The sequence below is a fragment of the Protopterus annectens genome, chromosome 7.part0 (assembly GCF_019279795.1).
Source record: "Protopterus annectens isolate FY-2018-M chromosome 7.part0, PAN1.0, whole genome shotgun sequence".
Lineage (NCBI taxonomy): Eukaryota > Metazoa > Chordata > Ceratodontiformes > Protopteridae > Protopterus > Protopterus annectens.
The window spans coordinates 1,665,310,647-1,665,328,234 of record NC_056739.1 but is presented as its reverse complement, the minus strand read 5'-3'; the positions used below and the strand labels follow the sequence as shown (position 1 = coordinate 1,665,328,234).

Sequence of the window (17,588 nt, the reverse complement as noted above, 5' to 3'; positions counted from 1 at the left end):
AGGTAGACCCATATATATATATATATATATATATATATATATATATATATATATATATATATAAATTGTAGACAGTTCTACATTGACTCAGGCAATAAAATCTGTCTTAATGGAACAGAACATGTAGCATGCATACATTGAGTCTGGAACTTTGATAAATTTGGACTACTCAGACATATCTGCATACCTTTAAACACCAAGAACTGTCAATACAAGTTATGAATGCTCTTCATCCTAATAGCACTTTCTAAATTTTAGAATAACCCCAAGCTATGTATAAGTTCAGTTTACAGTGACTGTTTTATTGGTTAGTAAATGTTAATGGTATACTGTACAGGTTTTGAACTACAAGCTACAACTGAGTAATTTTTTTCCAATTTCATTAAAATACAGATAACAACAAAGCAAAGTAAAACAGCCAAGTGTGACACAATCAACAAATAAAACTTAATGAAACAATGCTGGAAAAGTCACTAAACATCTACTGAAGAAAAAAATACAGAGAATCGATCATAACCAAGAAATGAATCATTCAGGCTGTATAAATACTTAAACAGTCATGTGACATATATCCAGCCTGGATCTGGTTTAGTTGATCAACTTTTTAAAATGTCAAAATTCACATGGTTGAGACCATATGAGTGAAATTTTAAAAAGTCAAATGGACTATACTGAGTTCACAGCACAGTGAGGATAAGAGAATATACCCTTTTCCCCACTGTAGTGTGATCTTAGCATTGATATATGTAATTAGCAGGGAGTGTTAGGGGTGCAGGGGGGTTCTAACCTCCCTGCAAAAATGCAGTATTAAGTACCTTCTAGGTAATAACCTCCTAACCAAGGGTGCCTGCAGGCAGGTGCAAGGGGGTACAGTTGCACCCCCTGGAACAAGATGGCCAGGAGATTAATTTTCTTTCAATTAGAAAAAAATACATTTTTTTAAGGGTATTCTTCTTTAAGAACGCCCTTTGCATCCAGTCGCACAGAAGCTTCTGCGTCTGTGTGAACAATGGTTTACAACTTCATCTTCTGCAGCCACATGGAATTTGAATTCAAGAAGACGTTTGGACTGTGGGTGAAGGTAAATATGAGAGGCAGGTGTGTGCATGTGTGTGTTTGGTTTAAAGAGGTGTGTGTTTGTGTGTATGTGTGTGTGTGTAAGAAATAGGTAGGGGTGTGTGGATGTAAGAAGTAAGTGGGTAGGTAGGGGTGTGTATGCATGTATATAATAAGTAGGTAGGTAAAGGTAGGTGTGTGTGTGTGTGTGTGTGTGTGTGTGTGTGTGTGTGTGTGTGTGTGTGTGTGTGTGTGTGTGTGTAAGAAGTTGGTAGGTCTGTGTGTGTGTGTTTGTAACAGGGAGGTAGGGGTGTTTGCGTGTAAGTAAGAGGAGGGTAGGAGTATGTGTAAGGGGGGGTCATACTTCACAATTATGCAAATTTCTGCCTCATATTTTCGGTTTGTTTCTCATAAAATTGTTTTTTTCTGGCAAATCATTGAGGACTGAAGTCAGAAAATGGCAGACATTTCAGTTTTAGTTTCATATCCTTAGAAAATGCATACTAATACAAACCTTGTTGCTCTATCCACTTTCTAAGCAGGTAGGGTGACGCATGTGTATGCCATACCTTTCAACTAAACAGATTTTCACAGAATGTCCAGATTTTTACCTTATATTTTTGGTCTGTTCCTCATAAAAATTCTGTTTTTTTTTTTTTTTTTTGACAAATCACTGGGATGAGCTAAGGATTAAAGTTACTAAATAATGACACGCTTTTGAGTTTCAGACTTCATATCCTTTAGAAAAATGCATTCTAATCCTTATCCTAGCAACTTTCTAAATGTGTCCCTAGTTTTGGGCTGTTGTTCCCAACAATATAACAGGCTTTGTCCAGATTTCTTTTGCTAAGAGATTGAGTGGTATGGTGTGTGTGTGTGTGTGTGTGTGTGTGTGTGTGTGTGTGTGTGAGTGTGTGTGTGTGTGTGTGTGTGTGTGTGTGTGTGTGTGTGTGTGTGTGTGTGTGTGTGTGTGTGTGTGTGTGTGTGTGTGTGTCTGTATGAGAGGGAAGTAGCATACCCATCAGCTGTCCAGGTTTATGGAGAATTTCCATATTTTTCCCATATTCCTCCTAAAAAGGATTTAAGTTGTTAAATAATAACATGCATTTGAGTTTTAGATGTCATATCCTTTAGAAAAATCCATACTAACACAAATCCTGTTATTCTAGGAATTTTCTAAGTTCATAAGAGCAATATTTATAATCTGTCCCTATTTATTTTAGGCTTTGTCCAGATTTCTTGCACTAGGAGGTTGAGGTGTGTGTGTGTGTGTGTGTGTGTGTGTGTGTGTGTGTGTGTGTGTGTGTGTGTGTGTGTGTGCAACAGAGAAAGAGAGAATTAAATGCCCTAGTTAGTGTTAGCAGGTGGAATTGTGAGCTTCAAGGCAAAGTTTACTGCTGCTCATGCTAAGTCTGCTTAAAATGTGCAAGTGTTTCATTTAGCAAATGGTATCACTATTGTGGTATCGAATTTTAAAGCAATGTTAGTACCAGAGCAGGTAGCATACTTCCATCTTGATGTAGAGGGCTGTAGGTTCTACTCCCTCAGCATGTAGATTTGTATTTTAAGGGGGGGGGGGGTGCTGCAGTCCTGAGTATGTCCTCCTTTGACTAAGATGCCTAGTAACTATGAACCTGTTTTTCAGCGTGCCCCCCATTCCTTATTGCAGTATACCAGCTTACCATTTTTAATGTAACATAGGCAACCTATTCTTTAAGGGCATCAGGCACTGAATTTGTAGATGAAACACTGAAATATAACGTTGTTTTCTAGCAACAGTCTCTTCATTAGTTTCAGATCTCTTTAATGTGGAATTATTCAGATGACTTTTACTTCTGCAGAGAGTGTGTATATTGACTGATAGTGGTGAATTGTAATGACAGAAGTCTGAGTGGCCTTTTATGGTTGAAATTTTCTGAATTGGACAGTTTGTCATTACTGGTTCATATGTTTTGTTTCATTGCTTACTGGAAAAATGTTCACAACTATAAATTTAAAACACACTCTAACAAGTGGTGTATTATACAAGGGGTATAATTCAATTATATATTATAATTAATACAATCAGGAAGGTGAATCAAAGGACTTTTGCATGTCCATAAAAATGTGTGCAAGGGGCCTATAGTTTGTAAACAGTGCAAAGGTAAATTTAACCTGCCACTGGCCAGATGCATTTCTTTGAATGTGGGTTTCAATGCTGTTTCAGTGAATGTGAGTTTCAAAGGTAGTTTGTGCTATACATTTTGAAATGAACGTTGTAAATTAAATCCAAATATCTGTAGTCATTGTATAAGTAAAGCATAAAACAGTATATTCACTGAGAGTTTTGAAGAGTGTTTATGGCAACTGGGGAGAAATAGAGAAGTAAAATGGGAGGGTTCTGTGTTTGCAACCCCCTGCAAAAAATCCTGCGGGCTCCCCTGCTCCTAACCCCTATGAAGCATGGCTTCAGACCCCATCATAGTACATCTACTGCATTACTGCCCTTTACTCAAATCGTTGCTGAAGCCATGGACAAAAATTTACTAGTTTCTTGCCTCTTTCTTGACCTTTCTAAAGCATTCAATACCACATCACACTCCAAATTTCTCAATAAACTATCACAAATAAACTTATGTCCCTCTACAATTAAGTGGTTCCTTAGCTATCTCACTAATGGACAACAGTCAGTTAGATGGCAGGCTACTTGTTCCCCGTACTTACCTTTCCAAACTGGGGTGCCTCAAGGCTCGATTCTTGGCCCTCTACTCTTTAATATTTTCTGAAACCAACTGCATACTTCTTGCACAGCATCTTCCCTGACAAAATATGTAGATGACTCTATCCTTATTACCTGTTCTGACATTTTCTCTAACCTCCTCTCTACTACTCAACATAACTTCCTGTCTGTAGAAAAATAGCTAACTGACAACTAACTAATTCTAAATCCCAAAAAACATAGCTACTATTCTTTTTTCCAAAAACCCTCTCTAACCTCAAAACAGCCTTCACCTTTTCTTCTCTTGACAACACCATCATACAACCTGACCCACATACTAAACTTCTTGGTGTTATTATTGATGACCAATTAAAATTTGATACCCATATTCAGCACTGTATCAAAAAGACCAATCAAAAACTTGGCCTACTCTACAGATATAGCAAATACCTAGCCCCTGACTCTAGGCAGAAACTAGCTCAGGCCGTCCTCCTTCCATGTCTACTTTATGCCTCCCCATCTTTTCGCATCTACAATCTACCCTTCTGGCTAAACTCTCTCAGTCATACTATAGAGTTGCAAGATTTGCTAGTAACCAGCCCTACAAATCTCATCACTGCCATTCACTAAAACATCTCCAGTGGCTTGACTTGCCCCAGCACCTGCGTTACTCCCAGCTGCGAATGACTCATACTCCACTCTTAAACCCCCTTTCCTGTCCTGCTCTATCATCACTAATATCACATTATACCCCTCCCAGAATTCTTCACAGCTCTGATCAGCTCCTTCTGGACACCTATAAACTAAACAAAAATATTGGCAAAATTCTGTACTACTATAGTATTTCCCATGCATGGAACAAACTCCCCCTTAATATTCAAATAATTTCTAAAATAAATCTCTTTAAATCCAAACTTAAAACATTTTACTCCTAAATGCCAACACCTGTTACTGCAGTGATCCCACTTAAATCCCACCTTACCACCTTGCGACCACTCACACTTTTAACACCCACCTATTGCAAGTGCCTCATTCACATCTTTCTCTTTTTGTTGATTAAAGAAAAAAAAGTCTAACTTTTGTATTGCGTGTTATGCACATTATTGTAATGTTTATGTAAACTTCATTCTCAGGCCCTTTGTACATTTCTAATGTTCTCATGTAAAACACATTATTGTAATGTTTGCAAAAAACTTAATTGTCCGATGTTTTTCTTTTTTGTAACTTTTTAATAACTGCCTGGAGCTTTTCTTCTCAGGTCTCCACTGAAAATGGGCCACTGGCTCAGCTGGACTAACCCAGTTAACAAATGACAAATATGTAAATAAATAAAATGCCATTTTGTCTTCTTGCTTTTCAGTTTTTTAAAATGTTGATCACATGGTCTTAAAAGGTACCTCATTGTCAACTGCATCCCCCTTGCTATCAGTTTCCTTTCCTTCAAACAGGATAGGTCACAGACGCTTGTGGTACTTTTGTGCGATGGTTGTCTCCAGACAACTCATCCCTGTTGTGGTGCTACACCTGCATGCTGTCTTTTGTGACTTTTGTTCCCTGTTTTGTCTGTGTGAACTCTGGCACTGTACATGCCTCTGTTGTTTACACTTAAAACATTTAACCTCCAGTGCGTAAGCATGTACAATAACTGATGTATCGTGATGAGTGTTCCCTTTTTATGCATTTGTGACCTGCTTATTAGCTAAAGGTCCCCCTTTCTCCCTATTTCTTCAGTAATCTTATACTCCTGGTCAGCTAACATGATTCCTATGTCCTCCTGTAGAGAACTGAGTGTTTACACCCTTCCCAGGAGGTGTGCTAACCCTTTAAATCAAACAGTTTGGCAGCCATACATTCAGCAATGAATGGAACAGCTTATTTCTGCAATATAGTCACACTGTCATCTGCCTTTCCTATGCTTTCTCTGAATTTCTTTCTGTACACTTTAAGGGACAGTTTAAAACATTCAGACAAAAAAAGTTGACTTTAAACATACAGAAATAATGTCTTTTAAATTTGAAACAGCATGCATGGCTTTAGCAATGCTCGCAAGTGTTAAAAAGCACATCTATTGCTCTTGTTCAATTTGGGGTTAATTACACACTCTTCCTATTGCCTGAATGAAGCTACCAACATCATTACTACTTCTATATTGTGGAAAAGTCCAGGAAAATAAGACAAAAGTAGCACCGATCATTGAAATAGCTACAGGCAGTGGTTATAGTGTCCTAGGTTCAGAGAGACACAAAGTCAAAAAATACCAGGATTTGCAGGCAGAAATAAAGGCATTTTGAAAAAAGTATACCCAGAGAGTTTCAGTAGTGGTTGGAGCAATGGGTCTCATGAAAAAGAATTTACACTCATATTTAGATAATGTTACTGATCACACGTAACTCCATTTGAGTTGCAGAAGGAGTCTATTATGGGTACATTATGGGTGCTGCAAAGAGCACTTTTGGCTTACAACAGTAGTTTCATGAACTTTAATCATACTTTGACTAAGAATGAGGTCCATTCCTTTCATGGTATTAGAAACCCAAAAGTCTTGGAGAAATTAAAAAAATATGGAAAATCTTGGTACTGACCTTGACATCTCGATTGCAGCTTTCTCCATCCTTGATACTTGCATGCTCCTGTTGAAAGATTAGTACCTTTTTGGCTATCCTCAGCGTCAAGCTGCTGCTCCTTCTCAGCTGTACTAAGCTCCAGATGCTTCATCTCTAGTGCCAGATAAGTTTTGATTTAATCTGGGGATATGTTTTATTATCCATTTTCTGCACACTGCATACCCACAACATGTTTTTTTTCTCTTTGATATAGTACTATTATGTATAGTTTCCTTATTTTTGCACTTTTCTGTCAGGTGTGACACTTACTTTGTGGCATATCCTTCAGAGCTCATTTCAGCCTGTTTCCTGAAAATGTTCTGAGTTAAAAATAAGGTAAATCATGTACAGTCTATTTCACTGTATATTTACCTTGTTGTAAGGTCACACACTGGTGACAAAACTGCTTTATGGCCTAATACATCCTGTTCAGTACTCACACTACTGCCCACCAATGTGAGGAAAAGACAGTGAAATGAATGTGGTTTGAATCCCACAACTGCCACCAATGTAATGGATAGGCCAACCTACAGATGGATAGGTTATAAATCGTATCATTGCCAGCCAGTGTGAATGACCACCATGAGAATAGTCTGTTGTGTAACTGAGAATAGTGCCCAAATTCAAAATGCTGTCACTTCACAACCTGTTGCCTCTTTATCATCGTACTCCTATTCATCCAGATTTTAGGTGTTACCTTAAGGTTTTGTGTACCTGGATCACACTATTAGTTCTTTGCCTTACACTTTGGACTATCCAATGTACCAAGAGTGTTCACAATATTTCTAGCTCCAGTTATAGCTCATTGCAGACTTTTTCAAAATGTCAGGAATATCTCTCTCTCTCTCTCTCTCACTGTTAGGTGAGAGATTGCTTGCACAAACTGGCATTCCAAGAGAACTTTTAGAAGTCTTTCTTGACTCCTTCACACTGGATTTTGCTCCTGGGATGTCAACTAGACATCTCACATCAAGGAGCTTTGCTTCCCCAGGAAAAACTAGATCTTTATTTAGATCTATTTCTAAGGTTTACCACCCAGGCTTCAGTCTATCATTGAGAAAGGGTCTTGTACCTGAAAGCTTTGTGTTTGATAAAGGTGTGTTTTTTACCTCAACTTTTTCGTTGTGCTTTGTACTGTGAGAGAATATGTCAGGATTTTTGGTCTCGTGGCATCTGTGATCGTCATAAAACCCCTGGCAAGATTTCACATGAGAAAGATACAGTGGAATCTGAAATCTCTTTCATCCCAGGATCAACACCCTTTATCTTTTCAGATCACAGTACTGGGATGTGTCAGAAGAGAAGTCACTTGGTGTAGAAAACAGATATAATTAAATCAAAGTATCTTCTTCTCCTTCCCTGTTCCAAAGCAGTCTGTCACCACAGATGCTTCATACTTTACTTGATGAACAGTTTCAGGAGAGCTAAAAGAGAGGGGGTGTGAGACACCAAGGACAGATGTAAACACATAAATATCAAGGAGATGCTTGCCCTGATGAAGGCACTCAGTTCTCTGAACTATCTTTGGTCCCTGAGACCTCTTCAAGTGGTTACAGACAATACCACAGTGATATGGTACATCAACAAGCAAGATGGAACCAGGTCATACCCCCTTTGTAGACTAGTCATGTTAGCTTGGGATGTAGCGTCACAGCACAATCTTGCTCTTCAAGCATCTTACATTCTGTCAGAGCAAAATTGTGTGGCAGAGAAACTGAGCAGGACCAGGTCAGAGACTCATAAATGGAAATTAAATCTGGGGATCTTCCAAGATTTAATCCATTTGTAGTCAGTTCCTCAAGTAGACCCCTTTGACTCCTGTCTGAACAAGTAGCTAGCAAAACTCTATTCCAGGACTTCATGCAAGAAAGCCTGGAAGACAAGTGCCTTTTCTTTTCTTTGGACAGGAATGTTCCTGTATATCTTCCTACCCTTTCCACTAATATTCAGGGTACTTCTGAAGAACAGGACTCCCCCAAGATCACTGTGACGACTCTTTTCTAGCCCAAGCAACTGTGGTTCTCTCTTTTTTTAGAAATGCCAACGGGCAATTGCCACAAGCTTCCACACAGACTGAATCTACTCACACAAGAATCAGAAAATATAATTATGAACAGATATGGCACAAAAAAATAACATTTAACAATATATAGTTATTTTAGCTAATTCAGAATTATAAGAGACAATGGATTTTAAGCTAAACTGACTTTCCAGATTATATTTGTGGCACATCAATCTCAACATTTCTTCTCAACTGCTGTAATACAGCTCTTCTGTTTTATTCAGTAAGCTACGGATTATACAGTCTCTCTATTAAGAACCCCAGAGATTCAGTTGAGCAACTTTGCAATTGCAAACTATGGCCTATGTTAATTATGTATTTGAAAAATACCCTATTATGGCCCTTGACTTCCTGACATAAGGAAAGTTCTAAATCAAACAGAGCATAGATCCAACCATTTGTATCACCTGAGTCACACATTTCACATTTAAGGTCCAATCATTGTGTTTTGCCAGTTGCATGGAGTTTTACCTTATGCATTTGTTACAACTTTCATACATTTTCTGTTTTCTTTCTCCTTGTTACATTTATAGAAAAATCATAAATTTACAAATGTCCATGCAGAAACGTAAACACTGCAGAGTGAATTAGGTTTACATAACAATTAAGAAAAATGGTGGCATGTTTAAGCATAAACCTCACACTGACAGTCAGAAAATTATCCAATAGAAAATCAATGTATGCCACTGTGCCATGTGTTCTTGATATTACATAATAACATAAGCATGACTGGTTCTTACTTACACTAGTAAAAGAAAATGCCTCTATCATCAGCTATAAAAGAGTCTGAGACTAAGCTCAAATGGTGCACTGAGAAAAATTAACAAGGGATCTTGTGAAAAAAAAGGGGAAGACAGTAAAAAGAAATAGAAATTTCACTTTTTTTATCACTTTTTTTTTGGTTCGAAATAACAGAGTTGCAGATTAATCTTAAGAGTGACAAAGAACCCTTTGTTACACTTAGTCATTAAACATGAGCCAAGCATCACTTGTTCATAATCTAATTGGCACTGAACTGCACTATTTTACCATATATTGATCTTATTTAATACACCATTGCTGTCCCTCCATATTACCTCTGTGGTGAATGGGGGAGCAACTCTGCACTGTAATTGGATTTATTGAGAATATTTTTTCTAGAAGCTCAACAGCATAAATGCTACTAAACATTTTTGGAAAGTAATAAGTGAATTTGTTGAAACTAGAGCAAAACAGTAATTTTACTCAGTGGTCAGTGTTTTTCTTCTGTGTGCATGTGTTTGTTCACTGCATGCAGTAGCTGAGATAATTGTGACAAGACTATTTTTCCTTTCCTCTGAGGTGAAGAACATTGAAAATGATTATATTAAGTGTGCTGGTACAGGAGAGTGCAGTATCCCGTATGTATTATAAGGAACTTTTGGGGCATTTAAAATAGGAATGTTTCATTGAAATCAGTCATGCTTTTATTTATCTGTTGTTGGACACTATTATTATTTTGCAGCATCAGTTCATAGAAGTCATAGTCATAACCGTGATCTTTGTTATTTTCATTTATAATCTGGTTAATTATTTTAGCAATTTTTTGTGCAAAGCCCAACTCAATGCTGAGAATGTCATTCAAAGTGTATCATTTAGTCTTAATATGTCATTCTTTTAAAAGTCTGATTATTGTGTATGGTTGCTGTTTGCTGGGTAACTAAATGTATTTTCATGTTTTTAATACTTTCTGTTATTGAGAATTATGATACTACACCTTGTGTTTCTACATAAGGCATATGTCTGCAAATCCATTTTATTGATATAAAAGCATTGATGCAAGTCACGTTTAACTGCAAAAGATTCTGGTGTAGTAATGTGATTGTGTCTTAAAAACAGTTTTATGACCAAAGAGGTCACTATATTTAGCCTTTCATTTCTAATTTTCCTGTTTTAATCATATATTTGCAAAATTATGGTTGTAAAGTAATTATTATTGTGAAAACAGTTAAGTGCACTTCAATAATACACTTTTACCTGTATTTTTCACCAGAGGCTTGCAAACGCTGCTGAGAAGTTCCAGAAAGCACATCGTTGGCAAGACAATATCAGGGTATGACCTTCAGTTTTTTTTTCCCCAACTGTTTAGCAAACATGCAGCACACACAAGCAAAATCCACATTCCAGTTTATATACAAACACAGCACAAGCTTTTGCTCCCCTGACTCTGCACTCTGCCTTACCTCTCCCTGCTGTCTGCCAGCTGTAATGAAAGTAAATGAAGTAATTTTGATCTCATTTCCCAGATGCCTCTGTTTGCTGACTGTTTGCTTACATGCCTTATTATCTTTGTGCACAGATGAAAGGTGAAGGTGAGGGTACCAGTTTACTTGACCGGATTTCTACGCCAGCAGCTAGATGTGTCTTTTTAAATACTGGTTTCCTCTGATTATTTGCTTACACATGCATTCCCACCTCCAATATTCCTTATCACTTAACATGCCATCTCTTCTTTAGCTAATTCTGCAGAAGCACATATGATAAAGTCACCTTCCCCACAGCAGCTACGTGTGATCTTTTACAAAAACCTGTTATTACATTGCAGCTCTGAGCTATTGTAAACAAGAATGCATCTGTTTCATGCATGCTGGGGCAGCAATGGAGGGGCAGAAGTCACTGCAGCATTTCTCCAACCTTTACGTAGCAGACCATCTTCTCATACTGATATCTGAGTTGTCACATGTAGTGTCTACTGTTTGAATATTTTAGTTCTGAATTTTAAAATAAAATATTAAAAATGAAAAGTGAAACTGATCAGATTGCATAGTAACTATAGTTTGGCTCTACATTGTTATGAGTGAATGAGTTATCTTAGAAGCTGTCATTCCAGTGGTTCAAAATAATTTTACTGATATGGGGAGTCAGTACCTCCTTTATGCTGTGTAATTTGTTTATGAATCCTCAAAGATATGCCAAAAATAAAAGTTCAGGTTGTAAACTTAAAGTCATAAAATCCAGCTCCATTTTTAGGGTCTATATTAGATCAGTGAACGCTTAAAAAAGCGAACGCTGATTGATCGAACTTATGTAAGTGAAAGCTTACAATCTCAAACTGTCAGAACAGTGATTTTTTTTTTCCTAGGGAAAAAAATTGCTGATCCAAAACACATACACACAGCACAAGCACACGAAACAAACAGCAATCCACACACATACACCTAAAATCTGACACCTAACCCTACACAAAACAATACACACACACCACTAACTATCCACTTACCTTAACCCAAACCCTAACCCTAAGGTCCATCACTATCACACACTCAACTCACCCGCTCCCTAACCTTAACTCACCTAACCCACCCTAACCCTCACGTCCACACAATCGCACACATACATAACCCGCGCCCTAACCCTAACTCACCTAACCCACCCTAACACTCACATCCACACAATCGCACACTTACCTGAACCTGACCCGTAACTTTCCACCACAGCACTGAAAATACTAAAGCAACAGAAGCAGGCAACCAAATTCTTTCCCTAGGAAAAAATTCAGGTTTCTGTTGCTTCGATATTTTAAGCTTTCACTTACATAAGTTCGATCAATCAGCATTCGCATTTTTAAGCGTTCGCTGATCTAATATAGACCCCCAATTTTATATGAACACAAAAATCCAGAAACTCAACTGCTTGTTGACGAAAAAAAAGCTTGCAAGTCAACACCAGATTTTATGGAAGGGAGAACAAAAATCTGTTTTAACCAAGTCTATAAATGCCATAAGATCTGCTGGTAATTTGTACAGTACATTTGTTTTCAGGGATAACTATAGTGCACTGTTTGGGTAAGTAACTGTGCTGAGATTCACATAGTTTAGAGGTAGAATTAAAGAAAATCAAAGTCTCTACTACAGCATGAACCTCATTAGCAGTTCGTAATCTGAACCCTTTGAGCTAAATAGAAGAACCTTAATATAAATCTTACAGCCAGTTTGGGAATTTTAGCAATGCATTAGGTCTAAACGGAATACAAAGAAAGAAATTATCCATTTATAATCTATCTTGTAATGTAATACTATGGCTATTCTTTTATATTGAAGAAACACTGCAGACATTTACTTTTATCAATGAAAGTAAATATGCAGTTCAGTTTGTTAGAGATTTACTGTTACTTTGTGCCTTTGAGCTGCAGATGAGGAAATCTGTGAACTAATAACATCTAATTTGTAGGTGCAGTATTGCAAATAGAGCATTACCCGGACATTCACATTTGAAACTGAATACACTTGAAAGCTATAGTAAAGTATCTTTGGATTACAGTGAGGCCTAAAATTCTGAGATCCCATCTGTGGCCTGCTACAAAGGAATAACCCTGTCTTTAGTATGACACACTTTTAAACAATTGTCTGCTTCAACATGTAAGGACTGAAAACCAGTGGCTGAAGTCATGAACTTGTTTTGTTATTTGTACTGTTTGTATTTCATTTGCTTTTTCATATAAATAGCTTTGAAAAAATAGTTTCTCCTTTAACACTCCAGTTTTCTTTTTCTTTTTTTTTGCCTTAAATTCTCACTGTCAGCATATTTTATAATTACATTAAAACCTCTTTTCTTACATAGGCATTTTTGCTTGGTTGAAAATATTATATTCATTGATGTTTTCCTGCCATTTCATTGATCTTTTAATATTATAGTTTAATACTGATTGCTTTACTTATATCCTGCAGCAATTTGTAGTTCATGCTTCTCATCTCAGTTTACATATATTTTTAAGGCAGTTTACTGAGTTTCTTTATTGGGCTTCCTTATGTATATTTAGTGTATTTCATTGTTGTTGAGCTTTTCACTTGGGCCATTACTGAAAATGGACTCAATTTGGTTGGACAAACCTTTCAACAAAGCCAAATGAATACAAACAAAGATGCACCTTGTTCTGATCACAAATCATTTAATTAAATGGATTAATGTGTCTGTACATGACTGAAAATTAAGCCTGATATACATATTCACATATGTGATCTGCACTCTGTTTAAAATAAAACTGCATCTCTTTCAAACTAGGCTATAGTCTTGGTGCTAAATTTTGTGTCTAAGTAGTAATTTATGTTTTTTTCTTTCCTAAAATTCAAAATAACAGTTCTATTTTTCTAGAATAGAGATAGTCTGCTCTCCCTCCCATTACCATTGGAAAAAAAAATAGAATTTCAGAAGGGTCAGACGGATGGATAAAATAAAGTGGCCATTGGCCTGCTCTTGTCTCTCAACTACTCCTCAATATGCTAAGCATTCTCATTTTAACATTCATTATCACCTGTGTTCTGATGCTGCATTTTGTCCTATGACAGCTCTGATTTATGGTCTTTCATTGGCTCAAAATTAGAGACAGAGATAAAGAAGATCATCAAAGTCACTGTCATTTAGTGGACCAATAGAGAAGAACATTGAGAAAATAAGACTAATAGAATAGTGGGCTTCTAGGTGTCTGTGCTATTAGTCAGTTTTTCAAGCTGTGCTGTGCTCCTTATCCATGCAGTTAACCAATAGTACAGCTCTGCTAGAAACATGGGCCAACATTACAGTGGATGCCCAACTATCTGTAGTATTGATCCATTTCCTAGCTGTAATGAGCTATCTGTCAGCACTGTCCAAGGCCAAGAATACAGCTTCTATGGGACCGGACAATATCCCTGGCTATGTTCTGCATCAACTACAGAGTGAACTGGCACCTCACCTATGTGCTCTGTTCAATCACAGCCTCAACTCAGGCTTTGTCCCTACCAGATGGCACAATGCTGCAGTCATCTCTCTCCACAAAGGAGGAGCGACTACAGACCCCAGAAACTATCGCCCCATTAGCCTGACAAGTCTGATATGCAAAGCTATGGAATGCATCATCATGGACCTAATAAACAAGGATAAAGGGAATCTCCAAACTCTGGATCCCACACAGTTTGGTTTTGTGAAGGGTAGATCATGCCTGCTCAACTTGGTCAACTTCTTTGAGTCAGTCACCAGAGCTGTGGATAAAGGCAAGGTGGTTCATACATCCCACCTTGATCTGGCCAAGGCCTTTGATACCATTCCCCACTCCAGAATCATAGAAAAATTCACTAAGCTAGGCATCAACCCCTATATCACTAGGTGGGTTGCAAAGTGGCTCACAGGTAGAACCTACAGTGTGAAAGTAGCTGACTCCAAGTTAGACTGCCAACATGTCATGAGTGCAGTCCCACAGGGTTCGATCCTGGGTCCTCTCCTGCTTGGTATCTACTTCTCTGAAGTCCAGGCCAACAAGAAGGGACTCTGGCTGACAAAGTTCGCAAACGATTGCAAGTTGGGAGCTATTATTAACTCCCCAAGTGATGTTGACATCCTACAGAAAGGCCTCACTGAGACCAGCGACTGGTGTCAGAACCATGGCCTTAAGCTCAATGCCAAAAAATGTGTCATCATCCCCTTTGGGAAACACCCAGTTCCCACAAATTACCACATCGATGGTAGCCCACTAAATACAGAAGGCATTATAAGAGATCCGGGAACACAGGTTGACAGCAACCTCTCTTTTCACCACCACATTGCCACTGTGGTCAGAAAGTCCTTCTATGTGGCACATCTCATTACTAAGGGTTTTGCATCCAGGAAGAAAGAGGTCATTGTCTCCCTCTACTCTTTCCTAATTAGGCTATTTATTGAGTACAATGCCCCATTTGGCATGTACCTCACTAAACACCTGCAACAACTGGAGAGGCCACAAAAGTACCTCACAAAGAGGATCCTAGGCCTTAAACATTTGTCCTATATGGACAGCCTAAAAAAAACTCCAACTATTCTCTGTCTCATATTGCCTACTTTGAGGCGATCTCTGCTTGACTTACAAAGCCATGTCTGACCCAGCACTGTTAGAAATGCTACACCTAAAGAAATCTCAATCCCTGCATACCACACACTCCAGAGACCTCAACCTCATTTCCACAATCAACAAAACATGCGGGAGGGACAGGTTCATAACCCAGAGACTGGCCATGCTATGGAATAGACTTCCCATACATGTCAAGCAGAGAACCTCATTTGCCCTCTTCAAGAGAAATCCTGATGAGTGGATGGGAAATAGCAAATTCACCCCAGGAATCACTCCAGTGGCTTTACTCGACAGAGGCACTGGAAACTAAGGTCAGGTGGCACAATGCCAAGGTAATCCTATGGGCTAGGCTTGTAAAGGCCCCAGGGCCATTAGCCTAGTACACACCTATGAACCTATGAAAACCAACAGAACATTGCAGATAGAAAAATGGAGTAATATCGCAGTGGGTTTCTATGTGACTTTGGTATTGACATGTTTTTCTACTTGTTTTTGTTTTTTTTTTTCCTAGCTGCACTGTGCCATTAATCCTTTCAGGAGATCAGTAGCACATTGCAACTAGAAATATGTACCAATAGCAGAGTGCACAGCTGGAAACCCACATTGCCACTTTTACAGTCAGCATTGCAAGTTATTCTTCAATGGTTAAAATTAAGATTAGATTTAAGCTGTTGTGGCTGATAAAGTGACTGCTTAAGTGCATATGTTTGGTACAGTTATATATATAGAAAGTGTAACAAGAAGGTTGCATAATGCTACAATTTTTTGTAAGTTTGAAAACAATTTTTTTTGTCCTAATTTCATGTTGAGGGAGGTGCTGTGTGATATGATTTGCAAAAGCAGAAACTATCACTTTTAATATAAAGTATGGGTCTGCTGTTTATATTGTGGAGAAGCAACTTGTTGTCTGGGTTATTAGGCTACAGTAACTAAAAGAAACCACAAGCTTAGCTGAAATGTCAACTAGTGAGCAGAAAAGGTAACATGACAATGATCAGTCACACAGCAGCAGTGACATGTGTGATAAGGCATCACAGTACACCATTTTGCCTAACTAGAGAAATTTTCCACATCAGTTGAAAGGATGAAATCTTCCTGCCACCATCTCCTCATACCTTTTGCGATCACATGCCTTTATCATAGGTAGCTAATAGGCTAAAATCACTCAGGAGCTGAAGCTGTACTCAGTGATGTTTTACACTTGAAATAACCCACAAAAGAATTTTAAGGGATTTAGTGAATAATGCTGACAAAAATTTTGTTCTGAAGACAATGGGTCTTTAATTGCAAGTTGCATAGTAGGTGGAATACAAAGCGCTACAGCATAATACAATAAAGCATTTTGTGAGAAATTCCATGCCAGTGCCTTCAAAATTATACAGGAACCTCTGCAGACAAGGGGACACTATGCCAGGGAATACAGCAGACTTCGGATAAGATGTAATGTAGCAGGCTTTTTGTAGTCTTTGAACATTCCAGAGCTTACTAGTGAAATGTAAACATGCATCTCACTGGCATGTAGTGAAGAGAGGAGACCCATTTGGAAAAATAAAGTGAAAACACAAAAATAAAAATTCAAATAAAAAAAACGAAAAGACGGTGAGTTAAAACAACTTGAAATATAAGCAAATTAGAAACCAATATGAAAGAAACTATGAATGAAACCTAGGACTGATTGTAAATCATGGCAGTTATTGCTGGGTAGTTGTAAGACTCGGCCATCAGAAGGCAGTGGCCTCACATAAAGATCAGGATCAGGACAGAGGGACTACCACACCATTTCCAGCAGTTGAAGAAAGGTGTGCATTATTTATTTATTAATATTAATGACTAAGAAGTTCTGAATGAGCATCACCCATTTTCAGAGAGGAGGCTAAGAGGGAATGGCTTAAGATAATTCAAGTAAAACTGTTTATAGCATTGTACCCAAGAAAGATATTTGAAAGGGAACAATAAGATAAGCTTAATAAAATGTGGAATTAATTGAATATCACTTTATCAATAGTTACACTATAATGCAAAAATGTGAATATGTGTAGACTGCTATGCTATACATTGTTTACATATATGTAGTAATCATATGTATCTGTGTAGGGCAAACTGTTGAGTGGAGTTTTCAAACAGCTTACTAGTTTCTAAGGCTTTTGCTGTAATACTGGCCTGCAAATGAGAAGTAATAGTTACATAATTCAGTGATAATGTGCCAGAGAAAGTATTTTGAGTCTAATAAACATTATTAGGTTACTTCTGTGTAACTGAGTATAGATATAATTTAAGAGCATAGTAGCAGGTTTATTTTGTATTACTTTATCAGAGGGGTTTGACAGAACTAAATGGTGACTCACTACAGAG

General features: G+C 37.7%; 1 protein-coding gene across 1 annotated transcript in view; it reads left to right on the top strand.

Moving 5' to 3' along the window:
• Positions 1 to 17,588, top strand: part of CACNA2D2 (calcium voltage-gated channel auxiliary subunit alpha2delta 2) — a 5,241,953-nt gene that overhangs the window by 2,040,542 nt on the left and 3,183,823 nt on the right. The window contains exon 4 of the mRNA XM_044078189.1: positions 10,431 to 10,490. Within this exon, the coding sequence (XP_043934124.1) occupies positions 10,431 to 10,490 (60 nt within the window). The remainder of the gene's footprint in view (positions 1 to 10,430; positions 10,491 to 17,588) is intronic.